Source organism: Melopsittacus undulatus, chromosome 4 (assembly GCF_012275295.1).
Source record: "Melopsittacus undulatus isolate bMelUnd1 chromosome 4, bMelUnd1.mat.Z, whole genome shotgun sequence".
In the NCBI taxonomy this organism is placed as follows: Eukaryota; Metazoa; Chordata; class Aves; order Psittaciformes; family Psittaculidae; genus Melopsittacus; species Melopsittacus undulatus.
The window spans coordinates 7,794,127-7,815,405 of NC_047530.1; the positions used below are offsets into that span (position 1 = coordinate 7,794,127).

Sequence of the window (21,279 nt, forward strand, 5' to 3'; positions counted from 1 at the left end):
TGATTAAATTAAAATGGGACTTAAATTATCACCAGTTTTGGACACTCCCCTGCATGTGCCTTCCACACATATGGTTGCATTCTGTTTGCTCTTGCAAGCACAGATCAACCAAGCAGCTGCACAAGTCTCTTGATCTCTTCAAACTAACACTGACATTGTACCTACTGGAAGTAAATGTCTGAATGCTTCTTGGTTGTGTCAAGTGTAAGAACCCCTTTCTATGCTTTTGATCTAATTTCTCAGTTTAACAAGCTAAAGTGGACCCACAAAGCAAGGGGAAGAAGAGATGTGGTGTTGCAGAAAATGCAGGTTGTCTGGCAGTTTACATTTCATCACAGAACAAACCCCATGGCCCCTAGACAGCAAAGGTTTCTCAATTGTGCAGCACTCGTGGCAGTGCAGAAAAAGACATGGTCCCAGGCACTCTAATTTTAAAGATGGTTGTTAGGCATCATAAAGGTATCAAATGGCAATTTCCAGAGTAGCTCACTCAAATCACTCTGATGGGAGTCAGGGTATCCAGGTATCATCAAAAATTACAGCAGGATTTTTAAAAACCTTTCTATTTTGTTTTTATTTTAAAAAACTGTCCCACCTCACATTAAGGAGAAAATAAAATGCAGTTAAAAGTGTATGTTGTTATTTTGTAAAGGGATTGTAGCAAGGATAGGGACAAAGCAATCCTTGCTCTTAACTCTTTTCTGGAAAGAGTACCAGACAGAAACACATTTACCCATCCCCTGCATGCTGTTGAAGCTGCTGGGGGCACCTTGGATGAGTGACTCTGAGTCAGTGCCAATGCTACATCAAGGAGGCCAGGCTACAGTGTTAAGATGTGTTGCTCAGGCTCTGCTCCTATTATTATATTTTCATTTGGGAAATGCCTTCAGCTGCCACGAAGCATTCATCTAGCCCCTGTCCTGCACCAGAAACACATTGGAAGGCAACACCTGGACAACAAACACATCTTTACTGGGCACATTATAAAAATCACAGACCACCTAATTTGCAAGTTGCAAAAAACCCAGAATAACATTAATCTTTTATCATACTCTTTGCTTTTGCCACTGGTCAGCTAGGTAACTCGTTCTTCCCTCCACAAACCAACTACACACCTTTTTCTGGTGCAAGTTTTTGATTCTCCCTTCTATGGCATCCCCCCATCTTTCACTCTCACCATCGTATGCACACATAAATACCCAGACACCCTAAACTCATCTGAAGTTCAGCTCCTCTTATCAAGATGACCCTACATGATCCTGTTTCTCCTCTTTCTTGTCCCATCATATCATATTCAATAGTTCAATATAATTTAATTCAGCTTCAAAGATATCCAGCCCTGAACTGCAACTGTACCATCTCTACTACCTGCCAAAGGAGAATGACTGATTTACTTTCAGCTTCGGGAATGTTCAGCACTTATACATATATCTTATAACTACAGTTATAAATATAGTCACCCCTGCCACACTGTGGCATGGTGTCTAAGGCTATTTAGCAGTGACAGAGAACTGAATCACTTATGCTACATGACACAGCTTTGTTCATCACTCCAATGCATCCTGTTGGCCACAAAAATCAATGGGTCTTAATCAAATTGGTTCAATGATCCACTGAAGGGCAGTCTTTAAATCTTTTGATTTTACCTATTGAGCATACTAGATCTTCTGAGCACTGAGACGTAGTTCTAGTGCCTCCCTGTTCCAATCCACCCCTGGAGCTGAGACATCACAGTATCACTTAGCATCATCACACTCCCAAGTGCAGGGACTGGTAGCACACAGCCTCTGATTCACAGCCTGTATTAGGTGGCAACTAAAGAGATTACTGCCCCATGCTGAAAACAATGACTAGTTCAGCTGCTGCACCATAATCCTACGTGGTTTATGAGCCAGACATGTTAGAACTTGCCATTAATAGCCTGGGGTATCAAAATAAATGAAAACCACCGGTGATGTAAGTCAATAAACCAACCTCTGAAATGTTACAACTGAGAAAGATACACTGTCCATTCTGCCATCTCTGCTGGAAGAACTGCAGCATCTGATAGAAGAGCCAGGCCACTACCTTAAACCGCTGCTGTGAACTGCCAGCTCCTCTGAGTCAGAGCCCTAAGGTCCCGCAAAACATTTATATCTGCACTAAAGTATCTCCAGCACTGAAACTTGGATGCATTTATAACACCACAGCAAAAGCTGGCAAGCATTCAGAGACTGTAAAAACAACAAGTAGCTTTACATCACCCAGAATACTTCAGTGTATGGAGTCTCATCATCATCAAGGTATTCCCCTTCAGAGAAAGCCTCACCCCAAGAACTAACTGCAGCTAGATTTCTAATACTGTAAATAGTTACACCTTCTTTGCATGTTCTCACTATCCAAATGGGGGCTAGTCAAAGCCAATTTAATTTCCTTAATGGAATGCGGAATGGAGCCCACTGTCAATTTAGTGAAGATGGATCACTGCATCAGCCAAGTTCGGCAATACCTTTACTATTGATTATATGTCAAACCAGATCTCAAGTAACGAAGTAATGTTACTATTCTTCTAAATAGAGATGTTAAAATTGATTGGTGTGTATGGAAGGGCTATCACTCTGACATAATTGAGATATTTGCATGGGTAGAAAGTTTGGAGTTACAAGCAACCCGATGCTTAAGGCAAAAGAATTCAAGATTCACCCTGCAAACCTATAATTTCAACTTCTGATTTTCATTAGCTTCTCAATCTCCTCTGCTGAGCCAAAGATTTCCTCCCCCTCCTTACCAATCCCTTCTATGCCATGCCTTCCCATATCCAACTGTAACCGATGATTAATTTTAAGAAAGACTTTTAATATTAAGAACAACAATTTCTTCATTAAGAGTGAAAAATTCAATAAAGCTGAACAGGAAAGCTGAAACCTTTTTGGGATTAGGGGGACTCACTGCATGGGTTATTGCACAAAGGTATTTCTGCAATACGCTATCTGCTTCTGGACTCCACCAGTGAATGTATAAATTAGAAACTTTACATTCCTTTTTTACATACAGGAAGTTGTTGCCTGCAAGTCTTCATCAGCGTCCAGGTTTTTAATCAAAATGGTGTTCACCGTTGTCAGTATGTATTAGGCATTTTCTGAGGATGCTTACCACACTGCTCCCTTTCAAAGGCTTATGTTGTTGGACAGCTAATCTATAAAACCCAAAAGACCATGCATGTTTCTAGATGTTCTGATTAACTACATGGCAATGTTTCAGTGTATGTTAGCAGAAGTTAAATCATTTTTGTGGATAAAAACAACCACATTAATAGAAGTGTCAAAGGTGGTAAGGTTCTACATATGTCTCAGAAGCTGGCAGGGCATTCTAGCACTGCTGTCTTCTCCCCAAAAGGGGGAAGACACAAAAAATGAAGCAATATTATTTTGTGAGGCTGGCTAACTGAAAGCCCATGTGTGCACATGGCTGTGAATCTTTTGCTTTTTAACCTGCCAAGACTATTGTGGCCAATGCTTTATAGTTCAGAAAGAAAACAGAACAAAATCAACTTGGCTTACTGACCGTTAAAAGGGAAAGGATTATCTCTGCCCCAAGTGGTGCTTTTTTATATTCATTAAAGTGCAAGTACTTAAGAGTTGAAAGAAACAGAATTACTGAAACAGTTTCAGCTGACAAAACTGAAATAATTGTGGTCAAAACCAAACACAAGCATGTGAAACCATTCAAAACAAAAGCACACTGAGAAGAATTTGCAGCTGTGACTGTTTCTGGATCTCTACGGTAAAGATGGAAAAGGTGGGATAAGCAAAATAGTAAAAGAGGCGTTAGATGTGACCTGTACAAGCACTATAACTGTAACTCTGAGAAAGTGAAGACAGCTTTCTGAGACAGCTCCCAGGTGAAGGCTTGGACTTGCAAGGGAAACCACAGGCTTGGTTTGAGCTCTACTGAGATAATGAGAAATGTAATTTTATGTATTTTTGTACGTATAAAGAATTTCAAACACCTCACTCCCTCAGTGGTTCTTCCTCTAATGCTCGTAACTCAGAATACCCAAAACCTATAGGTATGGTGTATGTAATAGGAAATACTGTGACTGTGCGCTACTTGTTCACAGGACATGGCCTCTGAAGATCCACCTGTGTCTTTGCTCTTTCACTAGGTTATTTATGTGAAAAAATGAGTGGCAGCTTCAACACCACTACTTCAATTTTATGGTAAATCCTAGTAGTTAGTGAGGTAGACAGTAACTTTCTCTCATGCATGACCTACATTAAAGCTTTCGGGAATGGTGTTTCTGATGGATTCTGAATGAGAAAACACCATCAGGAGAATATTTCTAGGTCCAGAAAGAGGAGAGTTCATTGAAGTGGTCTGGTGCAGCTGGAATTTGTGAAGAATTGTAGCTTGGTCCTGGAATTGAGGGGTGACAAAGGAGACTGATGCAGGATTTTATGCAGTTCCTGGTTATCTGAACAAGTGTCACCTAGCCTTTTTTCTGTATCTAAGCTTCTACTCTCATCTCAAGACAATTCCTTGGTAGTAATTGCCAATGGTTAAACTATGTACTACACACAGGCATCTATCTCAAGATCAGTTTCTCATTGTCTTCCTTGTTCTGCTCTAAATTGTGCAGCAATGTTTGGTTAGCACATAAAAGCCTGTAGAAATTCCAATCCCTATGGAAAGCCCTTGGAAAGCAGGAACACTTTAGGATGATATCTCTTCTTAACAACCAGTGTTGTTAAAACCTTAATCATGGAAAGAATGTTAATTTCAGACTACCTGCGTAGTAAGAAACTGTGTTAGAAACCGTTTGTCCTGCCTTCACACTCATATTTTTCTGGAATTGTGCAGAGATTTTACAGAACTTCCCTTTAATGAGGGGGGAAAGGAAGTGTATTTGACCTACCATGGTTCCTAACTGTGTTTTGTCTATCTACTGTTCTAACATCATTTAAAATGGAGTTGCCTTCTGTCTTTAAAACCTTAATACTAAACCCTCTGAGCTTACCAGTGCTTCATTTCACTCAATAAAGAAACCATAATGCCAGTATCTATGCCAGCTTCCAGTAAAGCCTATTCCATTCTAATAAATCTAAATACCATCACTCTTGGAGAGATGATCATCTTGATTTCATGTAAAATTGTTTTTGCAATGCTCAAATAAGCTGTTAAACAGCATCTATGTTTCATTCCAGAGATGCTGCAGTGGTTGTGATCAAAGCCTGGTTTGGCCTGCTAAGTATATCCAAAGAGTATTTTATGAGTTTATACAGGGGAATGGAGCTGTGGGTGCAGTTAAAGTGGCTTGTCAGATACTCAAAGCAGCAAGGGCAGTTACAGGTAAAAAAGAACATTAGAAACTGATCCCAGAAGAAGGGGAAGGAGCAGCCAGGAAGGAAGTGAGCAATAACTAAAAACAGGAGAGGGATCTGAAGGAAAATAAATGCTATGTTTTAGTCAAACTCTGCTATCTTTGGCTGACCAGGAGTCTTGGCTACAGATTTCCATGGCAGCCTGGGGAGTGCCAAAGAATTCAAAGAAAACAAGAACTGGGATCTATTGCTTAAGTTCTCCATGGGAGTCAGTCAGGTGATGGAAATAAAAAGCTCTGTTGTGCATCTGACCCAGGTTCTTACAAGGCAGACTGGAGCAAAGGAAAAACAAACACATGGAAAATGGCAAAATCAGATGACATGTGGACTTTTCTCCTTTTTTCCTGTTGTGATTCATTCCCTTTGCCTATTTCTCCTTCTCACTTCATCCTGCTACACACAGGAATGAAAAAGTGAAATAGTGGGAAGATCAAACAGAGTAGAATACAGGACAAGATCCAGGGTTGCCACACTTTCTTTTTTTATATTCACCTCTTCCTATCCTTAGCCTCAGTTTTTCTCTTTTCTGAACTCTAGAAATGAAGCAAAAGAGAAGGTTCCTGAACTTAGCAGCTGGAAGGAGGAAATTACAAAACAGGTAAAGTTAATCCTGCCTCAGACTGAGAAATGTGACCCTTGTAACAAATGTGACCCCTTGAATATTTTTCAATACTGCCAAGGCAGTCTTCAGACTGAGTGCATTTTACAACTATGGGCCTATGATCAGTGAGAGAGTCAGCCACTCTTGACTCTTCCAAATGCAAGGGAAAAAGAGTGAGTCCTAAGCAAGTGTGTTCTTTGCAAAGGGGACACACACAAGCTGGGTCTGTAACAGACATCCCATCAGGAAAGCTGCATGCTTCCGTTCTGTCAGTTCTACCTTCATTTTCTGCAGCAATGATCTCAGGAAGGGAGAAGACACTGATAAACATTGGCCTGGAGGGACTTCACTCTACCCTGCAATTCAAAGTGTAAACAGCTGCAAATGGATTGTCTTACCCAGCATCCTCCTCATGGCCAACTCTTAGAGCAATTATTGTATTCCTGTTTGTCTCCACATATCTGATTTCAGCTGTGAACCTCTGGAGGACAGGAACAGCATCCTGTGAAAATATGGCCAGCTCCAGCAAGCATGAGTCCAAGCTCCCAGGCAGGATGGGGCTATGCAGGCTGAACTCACATCTACCTGGGAGCCTACTGGTGTTCAGGAGGAAAACGTCCCCTGTGAGTTAAAAAAATAAAGAAGAAGAAACACGCACTGTGAATGGAAGAGAGATAATAAGAGGAAAATGGATATCGAGTTTAAAGAAAGGAATCATGAGAAGAAAGGCAAGGACTACGCACAAATGCCCAAATAACAGGAAGTAGAGAAAGGAGAATAAAGTAAAAATGGGAGAAATAAGTAAAGATGTGATAGAAGGAATGAGAAGAAACCAAACAAAGCAGAACGAAGACCCGTTCAATAAAACAAAAAAACAAAGACTTTGCAAGTCAGACAGCAGACATATGGAGCCAACCCTGGCTTGTAAAGGATTGAACTTCCTAAGAAAAATCCAGCCTCCATAAGCAAAAGTAGCTGATCCTAAAACAGGGAGGTACAAAACAAGTATTTAAAGGGGCTGGGTTATTTACAGGGTCCATACATACGCAACTTAGGCAGTATAAATAGATTATATGGCTCTTAGTGACTCTTGGGCACTGACAGCACCCTGACAAGCTGTGCACCAGAGCCAGCATATGGCAGTATTGTCAGTGACATGTGCCCAAGGCCTCAGCCTAATGGCTTAAGTTGCTGCCATCCACAGCTGGTATCAATGCTGGGAGAAAGGGGATGTCCATTCAAGGGAAGCTATAACTCTGCCTACCTTCCACATCTCCATGGGAGGAGCTGTTTTCCAGAAGCTGCTGCTGCCTCTCCTGGGACACCAGGACACCCACTGAAGATAACACCCAGTCCGGTTTTCCAAAACTGTCTGTAGACGTCACCCATGAACAGCTTGAGCCGATGTTGCAAGAGATTTCTGTTGTGAGAAATCAAAAGTTTCATGGAGGCCTTCCCCATTTCAAGGGGCAGGGGTAATGCAGGCACATGAATGAGCAGATGTACAGGGAATGGGCTCTTTCTCTTCCCAGAAATGGAAGAGTTGAAGGGAAAAAGGGAAGTTTGTCTTTTGCAGTTACAACAAAGTCTCTCTCAGCGTGGGTGAATAGAAAAAGCCCTGAACATTCTTAGCAGGTGTAAATCAGCTTCCTCCTACCTGTATCAACAGTGAATTTACATCAGTGGAAGGTCTAGGCCACATGCACATAAAACCTGAATGAGAATAATACTGAGTGCAGAAAGGACATCAAAACTGTACAGATTTAGCATTGTGGCAGAGAGAAACAAATGAAAGTCAACCCTCTCTCAGCAATAAAAAGAGCTTGACAGAGCCTCAAGCAGAATAGTTGAGCAATGCAAGCTTTACGAATTACGTATGTATTTATTTATTTATTTCAAGCAGCTCTTTTTTTCTCCAGCAGCATGGACAGGAACACGCCATTAACAAAACCCAGAGTCTGTTCTCAGCACTGAGAACACTACATCACCCTGGCCAGAATTTTTCATAATCAGCATATTATAAACCAGACAAAAAGTAATTCACTGTTCTCTCATCAACCTAATATAAATTCCCTGAAGGGATGTTAGCTGCAAAAAGCTCTCCCACACAGAGAGATATGGTAAGCTGATATTAACTTGTATAATATTTATTTTCGGTAGTAATAATAATAATATTACAGTAATAACTGGAGGACCCCCAGGCTATATGAGAAATCATAGAATCATAGAATAGTTAGGGTTGGAAAAGACCTTAGCATCATCTAGTTCCAACCGCCCTGCCATGGGCAGGGACACCTCACACTAAACCATATCACCCAAGACTCCATCCAGCCAGGCTTTGAACACTGCCAGGAATAGAGCATTTACCACTTCTTTGGGCAACCCATTCCAGTGCCTCACCACCCTCACAGTAAAGAATTTCTTTATATCTAACCTGAACTTCCCCTGTTTAAGTTTGAAGCCATTTGAACCCGAAATTAGTGACTAAACATTTACATTTGAAATCCTGATTTCAGAGGGTATTTAGACCTTGCAAACATGACACTATGTTATCGCTTTGGTATCCTTATTCCTGGGGAGGAGAAAAGACAAGTATCAAGAACAGAATTAACGTCAGGGCTATAATGAGGTGTAACCTGGGCAACTAGGTGCAACACAGATGGGGCAGGTAAGAGCCTCCAGAAGACTGGCTATAATTTAAACTTCCCAAAAGAGAAGAAATGGAAGAATCTTTCCAACCAAAGCAGACCAGTTTTCTTAATTTTTAAAGTTAATTTTAACTACATTTTGATGAAATACCATCCAGCATGCAGGGGTAAGAGAAACACTGATGTGTTACAGAGATGCACATAGCTGTGGCTTGGGACAGGCTTTTAACTCCTATCCCAACACATATCCTCCTCCAGTTCCTCTACAAGCTCCTCAGCCTTTTCTGGCCTACTTGCTAATGGAGATTGCTGCCTTTCACTCTGCCACCAGGACCAGCCACCTGAGTAACTTCTCAGCCCACCTCATCAAATCCATAAAGCTTAGCAAAGGTCTGCTGCAGTGTTCAGCCCTTCATTTCCAAACGAAAGCCATAAGCAGATGGACTGGCAAATTGTTTCTATTGTGTGTATGTGATGACAGCTTCCAGCAGAGCACAGGAAGGAGGACACTGGCCACTCTCCTGACTGCTGGATCTAGGGAAAGATGTCTGTGCTAAGGTTTGATGATTCAGTAAAACAGCTTTTGGGATCTCAGTAGTTCAGAAATTCCATGCCTGTGTGAGACAGAGTCCTGATACAGACCCGCTATCCTGTTTCAAATCTATGAAAGTTTGACAGGTTAGCTTAGTACTCATAGACTTATTGCCAGCAGTAGTAAAATTTTTATCAGGTAAAAATCTAGCTGGTCATAAAACCCAGAAAGCAGTTTCTCTCCCAACATCATGACAGTGGAAGAGAGCAAAGTGAGAGCTCAGAAAAGAAAAAAATGCCTTTTCTTTTCCAGATAGTTACTTGAAACTAATATTTATGACAAAATAATTTCAACAGATTTTACCAGTACCTCCACTTGCAGTAGCAATGACTGTACCAATACAGACTTAACCCTTTGAACATGCCTCACATAATGAAGCAGTTCGCAGCTCAGATAAGTGAACACGATGTTCTCCTTCAAAACCACCTAATTCCCATACTCTCTGGGCTGTATAAAGCCTATCTGCCACAACCTGAGGCCTGGCAGGATCACCACGCCTGGCAGAAGATCTGAAAGAGATCAGAGAAGTTGCTGACATCTGATAAAAAAGAACTCTGAGCTTTCTGGTGACAGATCTTGTATTGTGTTGCAATGGAAATACTGATCAACAAGAAGCTGTTGTTTAGCATAAACCCCAGGACAAAAGAACTGGATGCACTCGTGGTCACAGTGAAAGAGAATACCAAAAGCTACAACTTCTGACACAAATCTGTGCCACATAACAGATGCTTCATATCCAGCTTTGTTTAGCATCTATGAACTTGGAGAACTTCAAGCACAGGTCCACAGAAAAGCAAAATCAACAGAAATGAAAAAAGTGAAATAGAGAGAGAAATACATCTGTATTACTACAGTCAGCAAAGAACATATCTTAAGATGATACAAAAGCACTCTGAAGAAGCTTAGACTGAAGGAAACTCATAGACAATCTAGCGTATGTCAGAAAAGAGAATCATACTTTAAAGTATTAGATACCATCTGCGATATGTCACTATAAGGAACTCCTCTCTGGCAAGGCTAGGTCACCTTGCCACCTCCTGTGAGGAACATAAGTGACTTTTATACCATGCACAGGCCTATTTCTACTATTTAGCATCCTCATTAATGACCTGGACAAGGGGGAGGAGTGCATCCTCAGCAAACCCACAGAGGTGACAGAACCGGGAGGAGTAGCTGACACACCAGATAGGCTGTGCTGCCGTTTGGAGGAGCCTGGAGAGGCTGGATACTGGGCTGAAGTTTATCAGAAGGAAATGCCAAGTCCTGAGCCTCAGAAGGAATATCCCCTGGCACCAATACATGCTAGGGGGTTACTGGCTGGCAAACAGCAATGAAGAGGACAAGCTGACCATGAGCCAGCAACACACACTTGTGACAAAGATGGCCAACAGACTTCTGAACTGCGTTAGGAAGAACGTTGCCAGCAGATCAAGAGAGGTAATACTTCCTCTCTACTGAGCACTGGTGAGGCCACATCTGGAGTACTGTGTCCAGCTTTTGGCTCCCCCACGTAAGAAAGATGCAGACAAGTCCAGCACAGGTCCAGAAAGATGACTGAAGGACTGGAGCATCTTTTATAAGAGGAGAGACTGAAAGAACTGGGACTATTCAGCCTGTAAAAGAGGAGGCTCAGAGGGATTTTATCAATGTATACAAGCACCTAATGAGAGGGAATGAAGAGGAAGCTAGACACTTCTAAGCAGTATCCACTGACAGGACAAGAGGCAATGGGCACAAACTAAATTAAAATAATAATGAAAAAAAAAAAAACCAGGAAATAGGAGCTGAACACAAGAAAATACTTCTTTTACTGTAAGGGTGGTCAAACACTGGAACAAGTTGCCAAGAGAAGGTGTACAGTCTCCATCTGTGCAGATATTCAAAAGCCATCTGGATAACCTGTTCTAGGTGACTCTACTTGAGTTGAGGGTTTGGAGTAGAAGATCTCAAGAGGTCCATTCCAACCTCAAGCATTCTATGAGTATTTCACTAAATGGAAAGGCATCATTTCACTTTCCCAGTTACCACACCAGTGATAACAACTGGCTCATTCCTCTTAGACATTTATAAATTACTGTGTTCCCCACACCTATCCTGATATCACAGTAAGACCAAACTCATCCTACCTATCTCACAAGCATTTTTTTTCAGATCACTGAGCTTTTATAATGCCTAGAAAAAGAAAATTACTGTTGAAAAAACCTTTCAACCATTATCAAGAAATGTGTTTTTCTCTATAGTTGCTACAAGGTACCTCCACTCGTTAGCTTTTATTTCATGAACTCCCAGCCCTCAGTCTGGTGGATTTCACTGTGCTGATGCAGATTATTTTTTTCCTTTCCTTTTTTTCCTTATTTTTTCTCCTGCTGTGTTCTTTTTGTGGTTTATTTTGTTTCGGGTTTTTTTCTTAATAAGGAAGCAAGGGATTCCCTTATGGTTACACTGGCCTTTCTGAGTCATTGCTTCACTTTCAGTCAGAAATCTAGTACCACAGCTTTCTGGTAAAGAGTCCTTGTGACTGCCAGCATAGAATCATAGAATCATAGAATAGTTAGGGATGGAAAGGACCTTAAGATCATCCAGTTCCAACCCCCCTGCCATGGGCAGGGACACCTCACACTAAACCATATCACCCAAGGCTTCATCCAACCTGGTCTTGAACACCGCCAGGGATGGAGCATTCACAACCTCCCTGGGCAAGCCATTCCAGTGCTTCATCACCCTTACAGTAAAGAATTTCTTCCTTATATCAAATCTAAACTTCCCCTGTTTAAGTTTAAACCTGTTGCTCCTTGTTCTGTCACTACAGTCCCTAATGAAGAGTCCCTCACCAGCATCCCTGTAGGCCCCCTTCAGATACTGGAAGGCTGCTATGAGGTCTCCACGCAGCCTTCTCTTCTCCAGGCTGAACATCTTGCACCTAAATTCTGAAGTAGAAATAAGGAGGATGTGAACAAGAAGATTTGTAGTACCTCGTTTGGAAGGCTGATGCAATGAAACCATTGTATTTTTTATCAGGGGGAGCTTCTGAGATGGATTTGCTGAAGAAGAGTTTTCTTCATGTGACCCAGAACAGGAGACAACTATAATGAAACAAAAAGAACAGGGGATGAGTTTGATGTTTCTATACAAAACTATAAGCTCACATATTATTAAGCATGAACATGTATTTAACAAAGCCCTGTTATATTACACTAACCCTCATTACAGTGTACTGGTGCAGTATCCTCCTGATGATGTTCCAGAATAGCCCTACCACTTCCCACGATTTGTTCTTTACTATTCTTTATCCACTCCCATTTTTACCAGCATATAACCCTTGAAGGGACACTGCATATTCTAGCAGTGACCATGTTGCAGTAACCTTACATCTAGCTGCTTGCCAATAACTCTAAAGCATTTTGGATGGACGAAGCTTTGAGCAGCCTGGTCCCTGCCCACAGCAAGAAGGGTGGACTAGGTGATCTTCAAATGCCCATTCTGACACAAATCATTCTTTGATTAGAAGAATTCAACTGTAAAACATATATTATTTATACAACACATGACACCGCAATCTTTTTGGAGGACCTGAGTAAATGCTCACCTTCACCACACAAGAACACCCTGTCTAAAACTAACACTAATGAAACCTGTGCACCACTGCAACCAACTAGGGAACAGATTTTGTTCTTACTACTAGGCATGAAGTCCGCGATTTTCAAAGGATTCGGGCAACTTTCCTGTATCTGATACCAAGTAATGAGTACTCTCTCCAGTACTCATCCTATTAACCCCCCTGCACTGCTCTATTTCAGGGATCCCTTTGTCATACATCTATAAAAATCTTCATTGGTACCTGTGACATTTGATCACAAGTAGGGCACCAATATTTGTGCCTTTTTATTCAAATCTAGAGTCCTTATGTAAAGTTTGGTTGTGCAGGAAAAAAAAAAAAAACAACAACTAACATCTCAGAAGATATAAAAGGCCATAGAAATTATTTTCTACTTCACCACCACGAAGAGTAAACCCAGCATGTTCTGATTAGCTGGTTTTAAACAGAGCTGTTCTTCTGGATCAATTATTCAAAGTAAAACAAGTTTACCAAGATTATTATCCAATGTGGTACTTCTGACAAGGGAACATTCAGTCCCTTCTGAATTCTCTTTGGAACAACTCATACCAGCAATGGCTTTTTTATTTATTTAACCTGTGCATGTGAAAATACACAAGTCCCAAACTAAGCACACAGTGATCCTTATTTAAGATTGTCCCTGGTTGCTTCTTTTCTAGGAATCATAAATAAGCTGACTAAAACAAATATGCTTGTTTTCTAAAGGTGTTCAAAGACAAAGATGAAAAATTAATTGCTTTCAAACCTCAGCCACAATGGTTATGAATTTAGCAATATAAAAGTGTGAAATCATGTCAGAGGAGATAGGAATCTTATTCACATGAATTGCAGTTGAGACAAAGACGTATATACATGTCATTGGTAACAAAGAACTAAGATATTCTCAGCAGAAGCCATCTGAACAGTAATATGATGAAAACATACAGAAGGATATAGAAAGAAGAAAACAAAAAAAAAAAAAGCCCCAAACCTAAAACATGTGTTTAACTTTTTCAGACTTACCACTGCTTTTAATTTTTCAGCAGTAGTCTGATTTTGAACTGCTAAAACAATTTCCATTTTAATATATGACAACATGCATTACACAGTGAGGAAAATGCTGTGAAAGGTTTCATAGCATGAGAATTCTAAATCTGTCCATCTTTTATTATAGGACTAAAGACAGCCATCAGTCCTCATGGGGTTCTAAGGATAACTTCAGAACGGAAGAGCATCACGCTGCAGCAGACACCTGCTGTACTGATGACAGACCTGTGGCGCCCACAGACCAATTGTCAAACACTACATTTTTTCCTGCCTCTGTGTTCAAATATGTAGGGATATTAATGTTGAAAGAGCTGATTCTGCACTGTATATAACACTGACAATCATCTGCTAAGTAAGCTATCTTCGATCATGGTATAAAATCCTCAAGAAGAATGTGAGTTCTTATTGTGGCACTTGGCTGCCCAAAGGTTGTCCAGCCTTATATGAAAGGCTTGCCTTATGAAAAATCCATGCTGAAAAATCAATCACATATTGCACACAAAACTATTTCACCATATTGAAAGAAATTATGCCGTGGAAGGGGAACAAGACCTTTCAACAACTTGAGTCTGCTCCTACCAACTTATGCTCTGTGTTTGATGAGACGTTGCTCAGTTCTGTATCTCCCGATCTTTGTTAAGCACTGCTGCAGCTTCAGTATTTACTTCCCTCAGGGCATTCTGTAAAGTCTGTTCCACCCACTCATCTCCTCACACACTCCAAGCTGCTCATGTATTTTGGAAATAGCCTGAATATCGTGGGACCCACAAAACTTAGTGCATTTATGGCAGAAGTTCTGCTACAAACATTTCTCCTGATAAATCTAAACCTTAATAAAACTATTTGACCTGCACTGTCCCCCCCTCCCCCAGTTACATAAACACCTTTGGGATTTTCCTCCTCTTTCTCATTAAGGAACACAAGTTCCAGTGGCAGATTACCATGAACTAAGCTACTTGAAGCATTATTTTATTGCTTTAGTGTGGAAAAAAAAACTATAAGAAACCATTGCCATTGGTGAAAACTGAGACAAAAAAGGTACAAAAGTTTTTAGTACTGTTGAGATACATGTCTATGAAGTTTGCTGATCTGGTATTAAGGTATATTATAACTTACTGCTTTGTCACAAAGAGCACGGCATGAAACTTGGTCTACTAATTACATTATCCACCATGTCAACAACATCCTATTCAATTTTGGCAAAAAAGCAAAGAAGGTTCATTCAAGTGCTTGGTATCAACCCTATCCATTTACTCTGGGAAGATGCTACTTACTCACCTGGGCCTATGAGAGGAAGGAGAGGCAGTTATTACAGCTGAGGTCACTGAGAGACAAAATATACTTAGACAGAAGACCCTAGACTTAGGGATAGGCAAGGAATTTGCTCATACGCACCTGCAGGAATATGTCCCCATTCATTTATTTCCTCATAGCAAAGAATTTCTGACTATGGTTGAGCAGAAGAGGACTTACCGTATGACAAATCCTGCATGAGATTTGTGCAGTGATTTTGTAACACTACAGGCTACACTCTTACTTTATATCTCAGTTATTTTTCTCTCTCACTCTTTCAACTTCTCTAATTAAACTGAAAAATCTAGTGCAGGCACTAAAAAGAAATTCTTCTTCAATTTCTTTTGAAATTGGAAACTCCAGAGATGCTTACAATAACCCCATATCACATCATAGAATCATAGAATAGTTAGGGTTGGAAAGGACCTTAAGATCATCCAGTTCCAACCCCCCTGCCATGGGCAGGGACACCTGACACTAAACCTTATCACCCAAGGCTTCATCCAACCTGGCCTTGAACACTGCCAGGTAATTCTTGTATGACATGAATTTAATCATTAAACAGACAATACAGACTATTGCTTATCAACTACATGATTTCTCTGTCTTGACCACCAAAAAGAAATTATTTAAGTGAAAAGAAATAAAAGATGGAGAGAAAGGAGATCCAGCTAAGTCTGCCATTACAGAGAGAAACAGTGAATGTATTCAACTGTCACAACAAAAATATGAGATCTTTTAAACAGCACAGCACTTCTTCTGTACTTGAGCACAATAAAATCAGAAGCCTCCAGCACTCAGAAGGTAATTCTATTTCTTTCACTGTTTTACAGAAAAAAGCATTCAGACATCTGCAGGGCTGAATTTTTTCCTGAATCCTGATGTTACTTTGCAGAAGAGAAGAAAATTACAGAAAATACTTATAGAACTCATGATGGGAAATCAATTCCAGGTCAGCCAAGCCATCTTCTTGCCAAAATAGGAGTTTCCTTAAGAGCATTTTCTAGTGTTTTCCCCATCCAGTACCAAAATAGTAACTCAATATTTCTCACTGTTTCTCTGAGAAGATAACCTAATGTATAGACTAATAGATCTGACTGCCAGAAAGTCAGGCTAGGCAAGACGATGACTTTTTGTCTACTACCTCTCCTAGTATTTTTCAATTACTCTTAAACCTTCCCCTTTCAGCTCAATAAATAATCTCTCTACTTCATGAGTATTTACAGCTTTAAGTTATTAACCTTTCACCTTGAAAATGTCACTGTGGTCTCCTGCTGCTTACTATTAAACACTTTTTGCTCATTAGTTGGTTCATTCACATGTCCCTTGCTTACTTCATCACCCTTTATGTACTCTGGACAGATAGACTATGGGTAATGAATGGTCAAGAAGGGGAGCAACATGACAAAATGCAGTATTACAGAAGCTTACCATATTATGTGATACTTCAGAATCTACTTAGAGCCCTCTCCAGTTTTTCAGGATCCTTGCTGAGAGGCAGACATCAGCATACACTAATGCCATGCAACACAGAATGGCCATTCTGCTCCCTCCTGAGATCAACCCGTTTACACATAAAACAGTCTCATCAGTCATTTTGGCCAAAATAAATCCTCTTAGTTCATCATTCACCACGACATCAAGTCTCTCTCTGTCATATTTCCTTTCAGAATAGGTATTCCCACCCTCCGTATCATTTACTGATAAAGCTGTTAAATAGCCCATAGCTCAGAACGCACAGGAAACTTACAGGCAGAGTTAATCAACAGTGATTTCCATTTATACTTCTGTGTTAAATGTACATCTGATTTGTACCACCTTAGGCATGCACTGAAGTCCGTATCAAGAGTTAACTACTTAAGTATGTGACTGATGTTGGAATGTCCTACATCCACACTTACGACTTTTGTAAACTCACCAAAAAAATGACACTATAAAAAGAAGTCTTTCCAAATAAGCCTTTTAAATTGACATTAATTATAAATACTTTTCTAGTTCTTCGATCCTATATCAAGTGTTCTGATATTTTTACTCAGCTTGATGTTAAGTAACAATCTTTGTATTATCAAGCGGTCTTATTCACAAGAGTAGAGTAAATCAGTGCATCATTAAATACAGCATGTTCCATTTACCCTTTTTAAATATTAATGCAACATGAAGATTCTTTCAGTTCTCCAGAATTTCTTCAGTATCCCAACAGTCACTGAAAAATTCAACGTGGATGTCTTTTAAAGCTCCTTAGCTAGTTCCTACAGAATTCTTGAACACAAGCTGTCTTGACCAGTTGTTTTGCAAACTATACATTGTAATAGCTGCTTTTTCACAACATCTTTGTGTATGATGAAAACCATTGCATTACTTCTATGTGACAGCAGAGAAACAATTGTTTGGAGTGTTTTTCCTAGAAGAGAAATATTTATTATTATTTTTCTTTTTGTCTGTATTATTGATAAAGCTATCACACACATCTACGACAGATTCGTATCATAGCCAAGGTGATGTACTTGAAAAATTTCCTTAGACATTTCTGCTGCTGGTTTCTTCTTCTTTTCTTTTACTTTCTTCATCTATTGTTAAACTTGTGACTTTTCAACTTCCTTTTGCTGAAAGCAATGTACTTTTTTCCTTATTTTTTATACCAGCATAGTCACCCCTTTCAGCTACATATTTGTGGCTTTCTCACTGTTTACACAAATGGCCCAATTAGTATCTCAATTTTTCTATCCACAGCCTTTTTTTCAACTGAGTTAGTGTGACATTGTTCTAAACTTTCAGGTGTTATTTAGTCACTAAAGTCCATTTCTTTGAATATCTAGGCTAAAGTACATATTAGACCACTTCAGATTTTATTCTGTTTCAAAGAAATGTGTATTCAAGCCACAATCATTTTCACTTGTATACCATCTGAGCTCAGTTCTTCCCTCAGTTCTTGATTTGTTTGAGAATAGGACTAAGACAATATCCTCATCTGTGATATGACAATTTGCATTCAGATACTTCCATCTATTCAAAGTTTCCAAAGATGGTCTCCTGCTGGCAGAATGAAACCTCTGGGATACCACTTGTATTGAAGGCTTCACATACACACATACACACAACAGGCTAGTTAGTATGGCATCCAGGTCTTTGGTTGGATTTGACATCAGCAAACACATCAATGTTTATTTTAAGTATTAATTGATCTTTTGGCCTTCAAGATCATTTGGTCCAATGGCTGAGGAAAGAGGAAATGTCCTTTTTGCCATGTGATGCTGTTCCCAAGCTACTTCTGTCTTTTGATTCTAATTACAGGAAGCCTCTTTCCTAGTCTGAGAAATGCTAGTTTATCGGCATGCATGTTTAGAAATTAGTAATCCCATTCCATTTCCACTTGTTTATTAGCTAGCCTCATCACATTGGAATTAAGCAGATAATGAACTCTTCCTTCAATCCTTTGTGACTTGATTAATTTTATTCTTTACACTTTGACTCTCTGTTAAGCAAGTGATTTTTAGTCTGCTTTTCTAACATTTCCCTTGGCTTCTAACATAACAGCATTCAAACAAGTCTAGCCTAACAAGTCTAGAAGACTGTTTCCCCTCCTGTGAGCTGGAGGCCAGTCAGACCATACAGCCTCTTTTCCCCAAAGAATATAGACATGCATTTCCTAGACTCAAGTCTTATAAAACATACCTGGCTAGCAGAATACTTACAGACTATTTTTTAACCTTCAGTACTATTTTATGTGTAGAACATGAATGGTGTCTAAGAACATACCTTGCACGTGCTTCTTCTTTGGCATAATTTGAAAATATTAAAAATTAGTTATATTCTACAAAACTAAACCCAGTCAGTTACTCACGTATGAACTATCCTTGGTAGCTCCTTGTTTATTTACTTCCAAGAACCTACTCAGCTGTTGCAATCCTACCTGGTACCCCATCCACAAGAGACACAACACCACCTTCTGAACCATCTGCTGACTGCTCACAAGGATCTCCCTTGAAGGGTGGTAAGTGGACCAGTCTAAGAGCTTTTCACAACCAGGCACTGAGCAACTCCCTGTTATAATATTCACTTGGATTGCCAAAGATCATCTGCAGTTTCCATGAATACAGAATGACCAGACATTTACTGTTGCACAAAATTCATACAGTCCTCCTTCCTGCTGCTCACAGCATGCTGGTTTCCTGGCTGCCCCTGCTTACACAGAATGCTGCTTTGTCTCTCATTTCCTCACTTTCTCTATTCAGTCACATCATGGCCTGTTCCTTCCCTGGATAATGGGGTTTCCTGGATCATATTGTCCAACCGTTCTTTGTCTTCTCCAATGCTTTGTAGGCTGCATACTCAACCTTTCATGCCTCAAATCTTTCTAATAAAATCACTATGCTGCACTTCAAAAACAAAAGATTCCTTAAGCTCCAGCACAAAATACAGTATATTGCAGGTTTCCACCACTGTATCACAGTTACTAGATTCAGAAGAAGTTTTGTCCATGCCATCTACATTTTTCTCACAAACCTCACCTATTAGATAAGATGCAAGATGAAATTCTTGGGACCCTCTTGATACTACTTCACTAACTTGGCAAATTGCCTTTGCAGAGCAGCTTACTAATTATGATTTCTTATTCAGTTTTCAGTGCACATCTACTGAAGTAGATCTGAATGACTATTATAATTACAGTTGAGATATAGGTTGCCAGAAACACATCTTGAAATCAAAATATATGTCATCTACTGCATCCTCCTGATCTACTAACAGTCTACACATGTGCATACTCATGTGTGCATATAGTGTCACATTAACTTAGAAAGATTTCTTTTTATAGCACAGCTGCTCATTACTCATATGTCTATTTTTATAATGCTAACTACTTACTACTTGTAGATAATAAGGCTTTGCATTATGTCTCACCTTTCTTAAAGCTGCCAGTAATCAATCATATGTTGCCCAGTTCTCCTAAGGTTTTCCAAGGACCTTTGAGAAGCACTGTCCAGGGACCTACATTCTGCACTATTTACATTCTCTTCTCTGTTCAGCCTGGGGTGATTGCTTGCAGAAGAGGCATCTACTCCATTTCTGCTGGCTGTGTACAAACATTGTACTGATAGCTAACACAGGTTGTGTGCTTGTTGGTACTGAAGTGTAAAGCTGTAGATCATACAGATTGAGTTCAAATGACCTACAGCTTCACTGGCCATCAACTTCTGTTTTTCTTGGTAGAATTATATTGGTTTGAGCTACAGCCTGGCATCTGAAAGTTGGCCATTTTTAGGGTGATAGCCTGTAAAAACACACATATGCTGCTTATATCACATCTGTGTAGCAGACAGGATTCCAAATCCTGAACTCTTTATCTGGTACCTTTTCTTCCCTTCCTTCTCTATACATATTAATGAAGAAAGAAAAAATTAAAATCAACTAAGAGTGGCATAGTCGTGTTTCCCTCCCAGGGAATATGGATCTTCTCAGATTCCTAAAAACTGGCCAAAGCAGAGGTGAAAAAAAGGTTAAATTTTTCAGGTGAAACTTTCAATATTTTCAGTCTAATTCAGAGTCTGGCCACATAAAAGATTACAATGTCAAAACCAGAAGGATGACAAGCTGGGGCAGAGGAAGGATGCAAGCTTTTTAAGTTGGCTTTACCATCAGAGGAAAGGGATGTGAAACTGCAGCCTGAGATACCTGTTTTAAAGCAAAATGTCAAAGAACCATCATCACAGAAGAAGCAGATCTTAGATAACTGGCTTACATTAGATGTGTAACTCTGAGATGAGTAAATTAAGGGGGATGTGTCCAACTCTTAATAGATGTTTTCAAGCAACTCCAAAGAAGAGCCAAGAAGGAGTACATGATGGAAATACATTTTACCTTCCGAGGGAACAGCACTTCAAAACTGTTGTGCTCTTGTGCATAAATTTATAGGAAGAAATATATTTGTTTCATTCTTTCAGAGCAGCGCTCATTACAGGGTTTTTCAATTCCATCTTAAAAGGAGATATGTATGTGTGAATTCACACATGGAGATGTGACAGGCATAATTAGTCACAAAAAAAAAGGTGAAGGAAGGTACAAATCCTGTAAATGCAGAGACAGAAAGGGAAGAGAAGGGCTCCCTCAAAAGACTACCCATAGCCTCGCACTCTGCTGATGACTGT

General features: G+C 39.9%; 1 protein-coding gene across 1 annotated transcript in view; it reads right to left on the reverse strand.

The window, feature by feature from the left end:
• The window catches only part of LTK (leukocyte receptor tyrosine kinase), a 100,881-nt gene that overhangs the window by 46,528 nt on the left and 33,074 nt on the right, over positions 1-21,279 (reverse strand). The window contains exons 2-4 of the mRNA XM_013127720.3: positions 12,174-12,284; positions 7,226-7,381; positions 6,360-6,582 (exon numbers count right to left, since the gene is read on the reverse strand). Coding sequence (XP_012983174.3) covers positions 6,360-6,582; positions 7,226-7,381; positions 12,174-12,284 — 490 coding nt within the window. The remainder of the gene's footprint in view (positions 1-6,359; positions 6,583-7,225; positions 7,382-12,173; positions 12,285-21,279) is intronic.